The sequence below is a fragment of the Lampetra planeri genome, chromosome 23, assembly GCF_965212315.1.
Source record: "Lampetra planeri chromosome 23, kcLamPlan1.2.h2, whole genome shotgun sequence".
NCBI classification, from domain to species: Eukaryota; Metazoa; Chordata; class Hyperoartia; order Petromyzontiformes; family Petromyzontidae; genus Lampetra; species Lampetra planeri.
In genome coordinates this window covers 2,050,718-2,065,677 of record NC_136129.1, presented here as the reverse complement: position 1 = coordinate 2,065,677, position 14,960 = coordinate 2,050,718, and the positions used below count along the sequence as shown (strand labels likewise).

The following is a 14,960-nucleotide window of genomic DNA, read 5'->3' as shown; positions in this document are numbered from 1 at the left end:
CCAGGTACTCATTTGAGGCCCAGGACCAGTTCAGATAATCGTCACTGGTGTTGGCCGTGAGCAGAAATCGAACTCGGGTCGCCAGGTTTGTAGCGCAGCGCTAACCGCTGCACCACAGCTCCCCACACAACAGAACCATGACGAAGACTGAATGGCTGATTCACAGACACTGAACGGTAAGTTCACCGCTCCGCTACTCCTGACGCAATTATCCGGCTCGGCCACCGCAATGTAACATGACGGTTGTTGCTCTGTTACATTAGTGGGGGGGTGGGGGGGGGTAACGCGAGCCGATTTATAAATGTGAAATTATATCGCGCATGAGTCATTGGTGGATAATCATGGATGAATCTTCCAATATAAAAAATAAATGTGATAACATTTTAATTGATATGGTAACCGAGAACGATATCAAAGACCTTTCTAAACGCGTTGATAGGAAGCAATTTTGGTTTTCAAGCTCAACCCAGCGAGCGCGAACAAATGACGTTACGCACGCAGAGGCATAAGTTGATTTTTTTTATTCGCTTGCAGTTAGTAGCTAGTTAGGATATACCTGGCAAAATGGACAATTGATTAAAATATTGATGTTCATTATTCGGACATTTATTTCTCAGAACCATGTTGGTCTAACTAGGTTGAAACTAAATTCAAGAAGGGGAAGTTGACGGTAAGCCCAAACAATTTCAGAAACAGTCTCCATCAACATCAGCCATACGAAGAAGATGATGTGTTTGAGAAGATATGTTTGTGTAAGGTGGCCACCCATCCGAGTGCTATCCAGGCCCAACCCCCAACTTAGCTGCCGAGATCTGCCGAGATCGGGCCACATCTCGGGTGATTTGGTCGTAGGCCTTGTTCCTGTGTTCTTCAATGCAAGGCCACCGCGGGCCCACTGGCGGCCCCTGGGTGGCCTTCAGTGCGGCTCCCTGACGTGCGGCCCTCCCCCGACAATACACAACAAAATGTGAAAACAACCTCCTACCCCCACATCATCATCGTGCTGCTCTCAAACCCCCAATGGTTTCAAATATGGTGGCCCTCGCTCACACCGATTGTGATGCCTTATCGGCCAATGTGTCCCCCCCCCCTCTGAAAATTAGCGAAGATCACTGCCTTGTTGGGTATCCTAGAAGAGCCTCGTGCAAATAATACATACAGGTGAAACTAGACGACTCACACATTCACTTTAAGAAGAAGGAAGACTCGCCGTACTGACGCACACAGTTATTCGGTTTCTCCTGCGAAATGTATTTGCCTGCGTCACCGACCCCCTTTGACTTTCAGCGGCGCTCTTCCAACAAAACGCACCGGCGCAACAAAAAAAAAGAACTCGTTGGGGTACAGCGGCCATCTGCCCACCCTGCCTCCGTTTTTCGGTCCCGTTCCTCCTGGGCGTACTGGGGGCCCCTCATAGTCCGGGCCCCCCCCGTAGTCCCGGTCCCGGCTGCGGCGGTCCTCACGACACGGAGCGGCGAGAGTTGAACACCTTGACCCCGCTGTGCATGGAGGAGCGAGCGTGCTTGGTGAGCAGCGCTGAAACGCTCTGCTTCTCTGCACACAGATCGCTGGGGGCGAGGGGCACAATGGGGTGGGGGAGGGGGGTGGGGGAGGGGGGGTGGTGGGTGGGGGAGGCAGTCTCGGTCAAAGCAGCCTCCACAGGAGCTGGGAAATTCACACGAAAGAGAGTTCACTTCTCCCAATGCCAGGTTGCTGTCCACAAAACATTTCCCACACAGCAAAGTTTACAGAATGTGATTGTATTACATAGGCCATCCCGGAGGTCTGTGTTGTGTTCAGCGACTACGATTATTAAACACAATAATGTCGTGAGCCACGCTCTCTCCGACACACAACCGGGTGAAGTGCTGAACTAGTAATGAATTGGCACGGTTTTGTTTACGTGACAAACCCCTTACTAAATTGGCCATGTGTCGTCGGGTGGTGGTGGCGGGTTGCACGACACATTTATATTCACCCGATCTAACCCCCCAAAAAACAACAACTCTAGTGTGGATATTGGTCACAAAAGCCTCTGAACTACTACTACTATGCGTTAAACCGGGCGCGTGGGAGCATTGGCGGGGAGGGGAAGAGTCGCCCAGAGGAGTCACTCACCGGACGTAGGGGGCGATATCCTCCTCCGTCCACTTGTCGCGGAGGCTGAAGAGCTTGGAGAAGCGCTCCTGGGGATCGTCGGGGAGGTCCTCCACCCGCAGCAGGGAAATCACCTCCGGTCGAGCGGCACGCTCCACCAGCGCCACGCCCTGAGCACCGCCAGAAGAGATGTGAGGACGACTCAGATAGAGAGGACGACTCGGGGAGAGAGAGACTGCGAGAGTTCGTAAGCGCGGGCGTTCGTAAGTGTGGGTGGCGTTCGTGAGGGTGGTATTCGTGAGTGAGGGGTGGCGTTCGTGAGTGGGGGGTGGCGTTCGTGAGTGAGGGGTGGCGTTCGTGAGTGGGGGTGGCGTTCGTGAGTGGGGGTGGCGTTCGTGAGTCTGGGGTGGCGTTCATGAGTGTGGGGTGGCGTTCGTGAGTGGGGGTGGTGTTCGTGAGTCAGGGTGGCGTTCGTGAGTGTGGGGTGGCGTTCGTGAGTGGGGGTGGCGTTCGTGAGTGTGGGGTGGCGTTCGTGAGTGAGGGTGGCGTTCGTGAGTGGGGGTGGCGTTCGTGAGTGTGGGGTGGCGTTCGTGAGTGGGGGTGGCGTTCGTGAGTGGAGGTGGCGTTCGTGAGTGAGGGTGGAGTTCGTGAGTGAGGGTGGCGTTCGTGAGTGTGGGTGGCGTTCGTGAGTGTGGGTGGCGTTCGTGAGTGAGGGTGGCGTTCGTGAGTGGGGGTGGCGTTCGTGAGTGGGGGTGGCGTTCGTGAGTGGGGGTGGCGTTCGTGAGTGTGGGTGGCGTTCGTGAGTGTGGGTGGCGTTCGTGAGTGGGGGTGGCGTTCGTGAGTGGGGGTGGCGTTCGTGAGTGGGGGTGGCGTTCGTGAGTGGGGGTGGCGTTCGTGAGTGGGGGTGGCGTTCGTGAGTGTGGGTGGCGTTCGTGAGTGTGGGTGGCGTTCGTGAGTGGGGGTGGCGTTCGTGAGTGGGGGTGGTGTTCGTGAGTGGGGGTGGCGTTCGTGAGTGGGGGTGGTGTTCGTGAGTGAGGGTGGTGTTCGTGAGTGAGGGTGGTGTTCGTGAGTGGGGGTGGTGTTCGTGAGTGGGGGTGGTGTTCGTGAGTGAGGGTGGTGTTCGTGAGTGTCGGTGGTGTTCGTGAGTGGGGGTGGTGTTCGTGAGTGGGGGTGGCGTTCGTGAGTGGGGGTGGCGTTCGTGAGTGGGGGTGGCGTTCGTGAGTGGGGGTGGCGTTCGTGAGTGGGGGTGGTGTTCGTGAGTGGGGGTGGTGTTCGTGAGTGGGGGTGGTGTTTGTGAGTGGGGGTGGCGTTCGTGAGTGCGGCTGTTCGTAAGTCGATGACTGCCTGTACTATCAACGACCAGACAGCTCGGGTCTTGGATTGGAGGGAACCCCTCACCTGCAGCTGTCCCAGCTGAGCGTCCATGCCCTCGGGCACGCTCTGCCTCCACACGTCGCAGAACTCGGCCAGGTTGAACTTGACGCAGCCCTTGAGCAGCATCACGGCGAGGGCGCGGCACACCCGGTCCTCGTGTAGCGAGTACACCGCCCCGGTCGCACCGCCTACACGGCAAGGGTGGGGAGGCACACCCTGTTGAGTATATTGAATACACCGCCCCGGCCGCACCGCCTACACGGTAAGGGGGGGAGGCACACCCTGTCGAGTATAGCGAATACACCGCCCCGGCCGCAACGCCTACACGGCAAGGGGGGGGAGGCACACCCTGTCCTTGTGTAGCCAGTACACCGCGCCGGCCACCCCGCCTAAGGGAGAATGGGGTGCCACACCAGCCGGCATACGGCACAACACAATGTGGATTTCTATAACTTTGGAATGCAACCGCATCTCTGTGCAAAGTCAATGGGTCTCTGTGGACATGCGAGTCTATAGACTCTGCGTGCGTCTACAGAACACAATGTGAACATTTACGTACAATTAACCCTTTTCCCGCTCCGAGACATCTGCAAGTTGCAGGGTGGGTTTCCCGTTCACCGCTGATTCTCGGAACGTGCGAGCGGTTGGCGTTAATTTTATTTAGAGAGGCATAGCATCGCTGTTTTTAAAGACATTGTTGCTCACCACAGATAACTGTAGCGTCACAACCGCACTCTACGATAGCTGGCGCCAAACTCTGCCACACGCCTTCCTAAATGCCCTTTTACTTCCGATTCCATTCCGATGATGTGCACGCACTTACGTCATCGGAATAGAATCAGAAGAAAAACTGACGACTCGCATGAACGGGAAAGAGTTAATAATATAATGTGGCTTTACAAAGCCTCTCAAAAGACACTACAGAAGCAGCAGTGGGTATGTTCATTCTAGACGGAGAAGCAGTCGGTTGGTCATAGGCAGAGCAGAAGAGGGAGGTCGCGAGCCTGGACTTGAACAGAGCGAGGGAGTCGACAGCACGGATGCTTGGGGGGAAGATTCTCGCCATGGTGGTGATATGTTAACTACCTGGCCTGGTCTGCAGGAGGTCGTGGGTTTGATTTTGACCCTGACGCCTGCTGCTGTATATTTGGAGTTTGCATGTCCTCCGCGTGGTCACGTGGAATTTTCTCCGGGTCTTCCGGTTTTTCCCTCCACATTTATAATCAAGCGTTTAGAGTATTTGGCTGCTATACATTTCCACGTGAGGAGCCACTTTGTGGGCTATCATTTGTGATGGCCAGTTCACTTCTGAAAAAGAGCTACGTAGCTCAGTGGGGCTTTACCTGGTAACATAAAAAATTGTTTATAGAATGTCCACGAAGCATCGTACCATTGCGATTGATATTCAACTTTCCTTTACGTTTGAATGGCCAAACGTATCTGTGTAAGGGCCTGAAACAAAGTGTGGTTATAATTGCACAACTCTCAAAGAAGAAAAAAACACCTCACCTTCCTCTCCGTCTGTCCTTTCACCGTAGCAGTTGAGGCAGTGCTCAATCATGTCCCTGGAAAAAGGCAACAACACCAGAGACGCGTCGCTTTTACCCAACTCCAACTCCTCGCACGTGATCTATTAATAGAGCAGCAACGCCCCCGGGCTTGCGTCGAGCAGAGATACGTTCACTGAAATGGTGCCGACGACCACGGACGTCGGAGCAACGTCAAGGACATTTTTTTTCCCCGCGCGAACGGAGACAATGGAGGTGGTACGGTGACGCCGCTGCGTTAACGCGCGTGCCTTCACCCTAGATGCACCCACGACGTTACGTTAAAGATTCTGCACCCGACACTTGTGTGTAGCAGTACAATTTAACACAAATTACAGAGGGTACACACATCGTTTCTAAATGTGGAGGGAAAAACTGGAGAACCCTTATAAAAATCCACATGACCACGGGGAGAACAGGCAAACTCCAAATATACAACAGGCATCAGGATCGGAATCTAACCCACGTCCTCCTGCATAACAGGCAACGTAGTTAACATCTCGCCACCGTTGGGATGTGTATATGTTCACACCCATACACAAACTTAATCGGACTTAAAGCTTTCGTGACTGCAGGAATTGATTAATTATCTCACGTTAACATGCTCATTTTCACCTGGTGGAAAACCAACCACCGTCGGGTTGGCTGCCCACCACTTGCATTATCATTGGCTGCTGACATTTGGGCTATGCCCATTTCAAACCCTTATAAACAGTTTGCCTTGGAAACTAACCCCCCTTTCCCTGAAGACGACCGCTTGTGTTGCGATCGAAACGTCGTACTTTTTGTTTTTTGTTATTTTCTTTGAACCTATCTACGTGACTTTATCGAAAGACCCAAAGAAGAAAAATAATCGGGTTTTATGCTGAAGACTGCCCCAACAACCAAAACCAACAGTATTTACGAATGGAATCGGCTTCCATGTATGCATTTTGATTTTTCGGGGTGAATTTATCACTGAATATTGTACGGGTCACTGGTAGTCTGGAGTCGATGGCATGTGACTAGCAGCAGCAGCCACAGCCATAGCGAGATGGGGGGTGCCACGGTGTCGAGATGTTAACCACATTGCCTGGTATACAGGAGGTCGTGGGTTTGATCCCGACCCTGACGCCTGCTGCTGTATATTTGGGGTTTGCATGTCTCTCTCTCTCTGTGGTCGTGTGGATTTTTCTCCGGGTCCTCCGGTTTTTTCCTCCACATTTAGAATCGCCATCACGTGTTTAGAGTGATTGGCTGCTGTGAATTTCCACGTGATAAGCCACTTCATTTAGCTATCATTTGTGGCCAGGTCGCTTCGAAAATAAGAGCTATACAGCTCAATGGGCCTTAGCTGGTAAAATAAAAATTGTTTAAGTATACTGGAGGTGATCTGCCGAGTGTGGAAATTATTTGTAGCTCAACGGATTCCTCCAGTGTAAATAAATATTCAGATTCTGAACGTTTCGTATCACTGACGGGGGCACAGCCGCGACCCAAATTAATCCCCCAAGCGGAGCGACCGAGCAGAGCCACCAAGCGGAGGAGCCGCCAATCAGAGCCACCAATCAGAGCCACCGAGCGTGAGCCACCAATCAGAGCCACCGAGCGCAGGAGAGCTGCCTCCTCCTCTCACCTGGGCTCCAGCAAGCCGAGCTCGTCCAGGCAGACGCGGAGTGGCACGTGGCGGAAGCTCCACGACTCCGAGTCCACCAGCTGCGTGAGGAGGCTCAGCAGCCGCATCTCGTAGTCGAAGTCGAGCATCCGCCAGCGCCCTGGCGGCGGCACAGTTTGCGTTGTTGTTGTTTTTTCCCCCCCCATTTTCTATCCGCGTCATCGCCGTGCGGTGTAGCCCGTTCTCCTAGAAACGCCGCGGCGCATGGGCGGAGTTTTTTGGGGGCACGGGGGGTGGAGGGGGCGATAGCCCCACCCAAACTGGGCACCTTTATAAATCAAATTCAGTAGTTCACTTTTAAGATTGAAAAATAAAGGCACTCCTCTACTTACATTTGACTTACGCACTTCAAGAGATACGAACAAACCTGTCCGTATGTCCAGTTTCCTGTTCGGACCGAGAGTTTGTAAGTTTAACCGCCGCGCAATAGATGGCGGTGGTGGCATCTACATCTGCAGAACATGAAGAACCAGTGGCATCTACATCTACATGAGATTGTACAACTTTTAAAGCCATTCCCCATGTTCAGTGTACACACTGTACAACATGTTTGGAATCGACAGGAGTAAAGTTGGAACTCTGAAACCTAATTCGTTCGTAAGTAGACGAGTCCCTGTACATTGATTATATCCACCCGCAATTCCTAATGTGAGGTACTAAGCGATGTAGAAGTTGAAAATATAGAAGTCGAACTCTGCCTATAAACACCACACATTGTTTTCATCACGGCGAATCGGATAGATCGCGATCGAGCGACCGGAACTACGTTGCCCGCAATTGTAAAGGCTGCTGCCTCGGTGTAGCATTATCATGATCATCATCATCACACAAGGCATTGGGATGCTGCTGCTGGATGCTGCTTCTGGATGCTGCTTCTAGATGTTACCCACGCGCCTTGGTCTTTGCTCGGCCTGCGTTACGCCTCTCACGGGGTTATCGTGGACCGTGCTTTACCCTCTGTATTCTTCAGGAACCCAACTACCACTGCGTAGAACAGACTTAATTTATTATATTATTTATGCTGTTGTCACTGTGGTCACCCACATCACTCTTGCAAATGAGACTATCCTGATATGCATGTTGTGTGTCCAATTTCTTTCACGCCGTACGTTGCCAACCGTGCTAATCGGAGGTGCGGGGGAAGAACAATAAGCTAAACACAAACAGCTGTTATAAATAAATAAATAAATTTGTTAAAATAGATTAATTTAAAGTGCACAGATCCCAATTGCTTCCTAATATCGGAAGAGCGTTCCAGACGGGCGCATCATCAACATCACCACTATCAACGTCAACATCCTTCACTTCATCATCATGCAGGTACCTCCTCAACATCACCGCCATCATGTATGTTAAACTTATTTTGCACCGCATGTAGCTGACCACGCTGATCGGAGGTGTGGGGGGGGGGAAGGACAAACTAAACACAACAACAAGCAGTTCTAAAGAAATTTTAACTCATTCAAGATACTGAATCCTCACCACCTGGTAACACAAAAAAAATGTGAACTCGTGACATGGCGGCACAAGACACAACACTTTTCTTTCCGTTTCTTACCTCGTACCGCTCCACTCTCTCAACCATAACCTCGCTTGATTCAAACGGGTTCTAATTGCGGCCTTCAGAGGCAGTGAGACGATGGTCTCAGCCCGGTTGCCAAAGACCACGCAAAAACACCCTCACGTTCACATTTCCTCCCTGTTATACTGTCCAAGGGAAGGTGGTGCAGCAAAGACATCCCCTATAGCCTTATCAGATTGTTTGGCCAAGGGCTGTTAGCGACCGGGACTGCAAAAGCAGGGATGGTGTGATGCCAACTCCACGTCCAGCCGCGCTTTATTTCCCCGACTACCGATTGTTTACACACCGTACCAGGTACTTATTTAATGCCAACTCAAACATAGGGGAGGCCCAGGACCGGTCCAGATTATTCATCACACACCGCCGACACTCTCACCGTCGATCTGACAGGCATTGAGGGCCTTGAGGCCGGCCTGCAGCTCCACCTCGCTCGCCTGCACCCTGTCCAGCAGATCGGCCGTCGTGTACTGCACACACACACGCGTGTACACACAGACATCGTCATCATCACATCATCACAATCCATGGTGCAGATAGCTCGTAGGTGTCCACTGCCCAAGTCGTCATTTGTTTCCACTTTCCTGTCTCCTGTGCCAATATGCCTAAGTAGTGCACCACACCTTTCTGGCACCAATCTCTTATAATGCCATCGTCAAGCCAATCTCCGTGAGGTATTCCTCTCTTTCTGGTTTCTTACATTTTCCTGAACAGCACACTTTTAATTTTCCTGTTGTTTCCATCCCATATGTGTGTCAAAATCGTGCCAGTTTCCTTCTCATATTACTGCCCGCATCACAAGGTCGTCTTCTTCTATGTGCCACCTTTTTCTAACTTCTACGCTGGTCACCGTTTGGTTCCAATTCAGATGCAGTAATCCCTCTGTGTCAAATACATTTAGTCATGCACGGACATCACAAACACCGGATGAAAACGCAGGCACATGCATTTGGGACACTCTTAGGAAACGTTTAGTGTGGTGGTGGCGTGGGGTGTGGATGGTAGCAGCCGGGCTTATCGCCTGATGAAGCTGGTTGTAATTATCAGCAAAAAGGTCGTTCTCTAATTGTAAATGCTGTGGGTTTACTCTCCAACAAACAACCGGTGTACTGAAATAGTAACTAATTGGCACATTTTGTTACGTGACAAACCCTGATTAATTGGCCGTGTCGGGTGGTGGTGGCGGGCCTAATGACACATTTATATTCACGCGATCAAACACCTCGATTGTGGATAATGTTGGACGCGAAAGCCTACTACATGTTAAACTGAGCAGTTGGGCGATTGTAAAGAATGTTGGTGGTTGGGCGACTGTACAGGTCCCCCGGCACAGCGATGTGTGAATCCGCAGCGTGCGATGCTGCCACGTGCCTTCTGCTGCCCCGCACACAGCGCTTCATTCTCGGGCCCGCTGAAGGGGCACTCTCCCAGGAGACTCCGCAGCTTCTTGAGTCGAGGCCGGCAGCGCCTCACCTCCAGGTAGCTGTTGGCAAACCCGAACACCTACCGCCACCCCCCCCACCCCCGCAACACGCCACCAAGTAAGTATTAGTGCAGCCGGCAAGTCTGACTTAGTCACAGTCTTAGTCCGGTCAACTCTCGACCAACCCACGGACATTGAGTCACACCTTAGTTAATGTGGATTTAATTTGGTCACCGTCTAAGTCTGGATGATTAAAGCTGTCACGCATTGCATCCACTGGTTCACCCATCCGTAGCTCCCCCCCTCCCCCAGGCTATTCCAGCACCTCCGATTAGCACAGTTGGCTATGTACGGTGTGAAAGAAGTTCAACATACATAGATATACGATGGTGGTGATAATGGTGGTGATGATGTTGATGGTGGTGATGTTGAGGAGGTAGCTGCATGAGGAAGTGGGGGATGTTGACGTTGATGGTGGTGATGTTGATGATGCGGACATCTGGAATGCTCTTCTTTCCGACATTAGGAAGTCACTGGAGCTATGCACTCTTCAATCAACTAGATTGAAAACTCATTTCTTTATATCTGCTTTTTGTGTTTAGTTTGTTCTCCTTCCCCTCGCACCTCCGATTAGCGCAATGGCTACGTACGGTCCACAAGCAGTTCAATGTACATACATACACAATGGTGGTGATGATGTTGGTGGTGGTGACGTTGAGGAGGTATTTGCATGATGAGGAAGTGGGGGATGTTGATGGTGGTGATGTTGATGATGCGGCCGTCTGGTACGCTCTTCCTTCCGATATTACAAAGCCACTGGAGCTATGGGCTTTAAAATAATCTAGACTGAAAACTCATTTCTGTAGAACTGCTTTGTCTGTTTAGTTTGTTGTCCACCCCCCCGCACCTCCATTGAGCATGGTTGGCTACGTACGGTGCAAAAGAAGTTCACTCCGTACGGGGAGGACGGCCGCGGATAATAAAAAAATCTCGGGTAATCCAAAAATATAATAATTTTCCATGGATCTCTATGCCAAAAACCATGAATATAGGGGTATAAATTTAGAACGAATACTAAGGATCGACCGTCGAAGCGCCTGCTCAGTGATAAGACTTTCCTGCTCACGCGCAGAAGACTCGGCCCACGAAGTGGATGACAGTAGAGCCACGCCAACCAACATCCATCAATCTCCACCCACTGCTGTAACGATATGGCAACTACTGTACTCCAGGGGCGATCACGTGTATTTCAGATTGGCGGAGCAACATATTTGTTCGGTTCAAGCACGTGACTTGTAATCAATATTTCAAAGATTAACAATATATAATTGTTTTTAGCTTCTTCATTTGGGCTTAAGGGCAAACCCACGAGTTATTAACTTTTGTCAAAATCTCTGTGTGCGCGGTTAATCTGAAAATCGGATAAACCGCACGCGAATAATCGAGAGTCTACTGCACATTCGCGATGCGGGCTGCCGTCACGGTGCGGTGGAGGTTGTGGGGGGTGTGTGGGGGGCTCACGTGAGCGGTGAGCAGCCGGGGGGCCTCGGCATGCCCCTCCGCCCGGAGCGAGTCGGCCGTGCGGCCGTCGGGCAGCAGCAGCAGTAGGTTGGAGGTGTCGGCGGTGCGCAGCTCGTAGGTAGCGTCGCCGGTGCACAGCACCGCGTGGTCCTCCCCGTCGCCCCGGATCACCAGGCTGTGCACGCACCCATCGGTAGGGGAGGAGAAGAAGAAGAAACATGAAAACTATTTTATTTATTTTACTGGGTAAGGCCCACTGAGCAGTGTAGCTCTTTTTCAGAAGCGACCTGGTTTTCACAAATGATAGCCCAACGAAGTGGCTTCTCACGTGGAAATTTATAGCAGCAAAATTCCCTGAACGCACAATTATAAATGTGGAGGGGAAAACCCAGAGGACCCGGAGAAAAATCCACGCGTCCACGGGGAGAGAGACACGAAAACTCCAAATATACAGCAGGCATCAGGGTTGGGATCGAACCCACGGGCGTGGCTCTGAGGCACAGATGCAGGTCCTGTGTAACTCGAAAGTCAGGCGAAAGTGGGGCCTTTAAAAAAAAAAATTGTGGCCGAAATGAGAGGTGGGGTCTTCAAGAAAGAGGTGGCCTATATGAGATGGGGTCTTGAAGACATAGGAATGTTGCTATGCTTGGCTACGCGAGTATTGCTGCTAATGTCGTACTGCACGGTACGCCACGTTGGCTGCACGTTGGCTAGGAGATGTTAACTCCCTCGCCTTCTACACAGCAAGACGTGGGTTCAATCCCTGGCCACTGACGCCCGCTGTATAGTTAGAGTTTGCGTGTTTCTCTCTCTCCGTGGTCACGTGGGTTTTTTTCCTCCGGATTCCTTCGGTTCTTTTCCCCCTCTAATTTAGGAATCCACAGCACGCGTTAAAGATTATTTGGCTGCTGCTCTACATTTACACGCAAAGATGATGATGATAAGCCACTTTTGGTTGGACCCATCGTTTGTGATAGTTTACCTATCAACCCCTTATCAGTGCCTACCTTATTACAGACCAATTCAGATCTTATTGGTCACCCTGTGCCCCTTATAAATCTCAATGTTCCCCCTATAAAGTCCCATCACAAGGAGAGAAACACAAACAAATAGAGCAAAACATGTTTGTGCCCGTATTGAAACGGCTGTACCCGGTATAGACCCGCAAACTCAATGTCCCTGTACAAGAAGAATTCGGGGTCAAAGCCGTTGTGACAGGTTGTGACAGCTTCGTCGATAGCCAGGTCCCTTAAAACACACAGCCACACTGTACAGCTCAGTGGGGCCTTACACCTGGCAAATTAAACCAACAGTTGAGTCGGTTAATAAGTCGGTGCTGTGGAGAGTGCTGTGGAGAGTGCTGTGGTGAGTGCTGTGGTGAGTGCTGTGGTGAGTGCCAGAGGTGTGGACTCGAGTCATGTGACTTGGACTCGAGTCAGACTCGAGTCATGAATTTGACGACTTGCGACTCGACTTGGACTTGCATAACAATGACTTTGTCCCACCTCTGAGATGTGGACTCGAGTCATGTGACTTGGACTCGAGTCAGACTCGAGTCATGAATTTGACGACTTGCGACTCGACTTGGACTTGCATAACAATGACTTTGTCCCACCTCTGAGATGTGGACTCGAGTCATGTGACTTGGACTCGAGTCAGACTCGAGTCATGAATTTGATGACTTGCGACTCGACTTGGACTTGCATAACAATGACTTTGTCCCACCTCTGGTGAGTGCTGTGGTGAGTGCTGTGGTGTATCTCCCTGTCCACCGCACCTGTGGCCCGCACGAAGTTCACCACTGAGCGTCTCGTCCGTCTCCAGGATGACGATGGCGTCTTCCTCCTCCTCCTCCCCCTCCTTGTCGTCCTCACCTCCTCGTCCATCTCCTCCTCCACCACCACCTCGTCGTCGTCGCTGTCGCCCATCGCCCCGCGGGGCGAAGCTGAGGCTCTGGAAGACCGGGAGGAGCTCCGCCTCGTCCAGACGGGCGACCTCGAGCGTGGCGAGCACCTCGCTCAGCGAGCGCGGGGGCGCGCACATCGCGTGGGGTGGTGGTGTGTGGGGGTAGTGGTGTGTGGGGGTAGTGGTGTGTGGGGGTAGTGGTGTGTGGGGGTAGTGGTGTGTGGGGGTAGTGGTGTGTGGGGGTAGTGGTGTGTGGGGGTAGTGGTGTGTGGGGGTAGTGGTGTGTGGGGGTAGTGGTGTGTGGGGGTAGTGGTGTGTGGGGGTAGTGGTGTGTGGGGGTAGTGTGGTGGTGGTGTGTGGGGGTAGTGGTGGTGGTGTGTGGGGGTAGTGTGGTGTGTGGGGGTAGTGTGTGGTGATAGTGTGTGGGGGTAGTGTGTGGTATATGGTGGTGGTTGAGGCGATGTTGTTAATGATGTGTGTGGGTATTGTTGTTGAGGTGATGTTGTGAGTGTTGTGGTTGTGATGTTAGTGTTGTAGTTGTTGAGGTGACGTTAATGTTGTGGATATTGTTGTTGAGGCGATGTTAGTGTTGTGGTTAGAGGTAATGTTGTTTATCTTGAGGTAATGTTATTGATGTGGTTGTTATTGAGGTAATTTTGTTAATGTTGTGTTGTTATTGTAATGATGCGCCGACGTTACTGTGCCTGTGATTAACATTCATACCGTACTGCGTTCACGCTTGTGCAGGCTATTGTTGGTTTTGAGTGAATGTTGTGTATATATGCTGAGGTGATGTCGATTATATTGACGTCTAGTTGTTGATACTGCTGTATTGTGTGTGCTGAGGTAATGTCGATTTTATTTACGTCTAGTTGTTGTTACTGCTGTGTTGTGTGTGTGTGTATGCTGAGGTAATGTCAAGGTATTGACGTCTGGTTGTTGTTACTGCTGTTGTGTTGCGAGCGTTATGTTGTTAATGTTGTTACAGTTCGCAGCGCTGTGCGGGAAGGATGTCGCTCGCTTCCCGCCGAAAGTTGACGCTGCAGACCGCCGGCGTCACGTGCCGTGAAACTCTCAATCCGGTTGGTCCGTTTTTCGTGACGTCATTGGAACGATCCATCGCGTTACTCGATGGGGGGGGGGGGGGCGAGCAACTTGGAATCTCCCATTCGACGATTTCATTCCCAGCTGGGGATGCGATTTATCGTTTAATTGAAGATCGATTCATGGATCGAATCCAGTGACTGTCTCCACGTGGAGAGATGTTAACGACCCCGCTTGGTCTACAGGAGGTCGTGGATTCCAAGCCAACCCTGACGCCTGCTGCTGTATATTTGGAGTTTGCAGTGTCTCTTTCTCATCATCATCACGGTGGCTAGGAGATGTTGACTACCTCGCCTGGTATACAGGAGGTCGTGGGTTCGATGACGAATCCACGTGCGCAAGTGTTGTGTGTGTACACGTGGTGTGTGTACACGTGTTGTATGTGTGTACACGTGTTGTGTGTGTACACGTGTTGTGTGTGTGCACGTGCTGTGTGTGTACACGTGTTGTGTGTGCACGTGTTGTGTGTGTGTACACGTGTTGTGTGTGTGTACACGTGTTGTGTGTGTGCACGTGCTGTGTGTGTGTACACGTGTGTGTGTGTGTACACGTGTTGTGTGTGTGTGTACACGTGTTGTGTGTGTGTACACGTGTTGTGTGTGTGCACGTGTTGTGTGTGTACACGTGTTGTGTGTGTGTACACGTGTCGTGTGTGTACACGTGTTGTGTGTGTGTGTGTACACGTGTTGTGTGTGTACACGTGTTGTGTGTGTGTACACGTGTTGTGTGTGTACACGTGTTGTGTGTGTGTACACG

At 51.5% G+C, this 14,960-nt stretch overlaps 1 protein-coding gene across 1 annotated transcript; it reads right to left on the bottom strand.

The window, feature by feature from the left end:
- Positions 1–506: 506 nt before the first annotated feature.
- Positions 507–14,086, bottom strand: DSCC1 (DNA replication and sister chromatid cohesion 1). Its single transcript, XM_078604743.1, has 9 exons — positions 12,973–14,086; positions 11,196–11,370; positions 9,623–9,754; positions 8,631–8,721; positions 6,634–6,772; positions 4,981–5,036; positions 3,496–3,659; positions 2,119–2,267; positions 507–1,568 (listed from the first exon to the last, which is right to left on the bottom strand). Exons 1-9 carry the CDS (start codon positions 13,236–13,238, stop codon positions 1,460–1,462), a joined length of 1,281 nt encoding a protein of 426 aa, XP_078460869.1. The 5' UTR covers positions 13,239–14,086; the 3' UTR covers positions 507–1,459.
- Between the last annotated feature and the right edge of the window lie 874 nt (positions 14,087–14,960).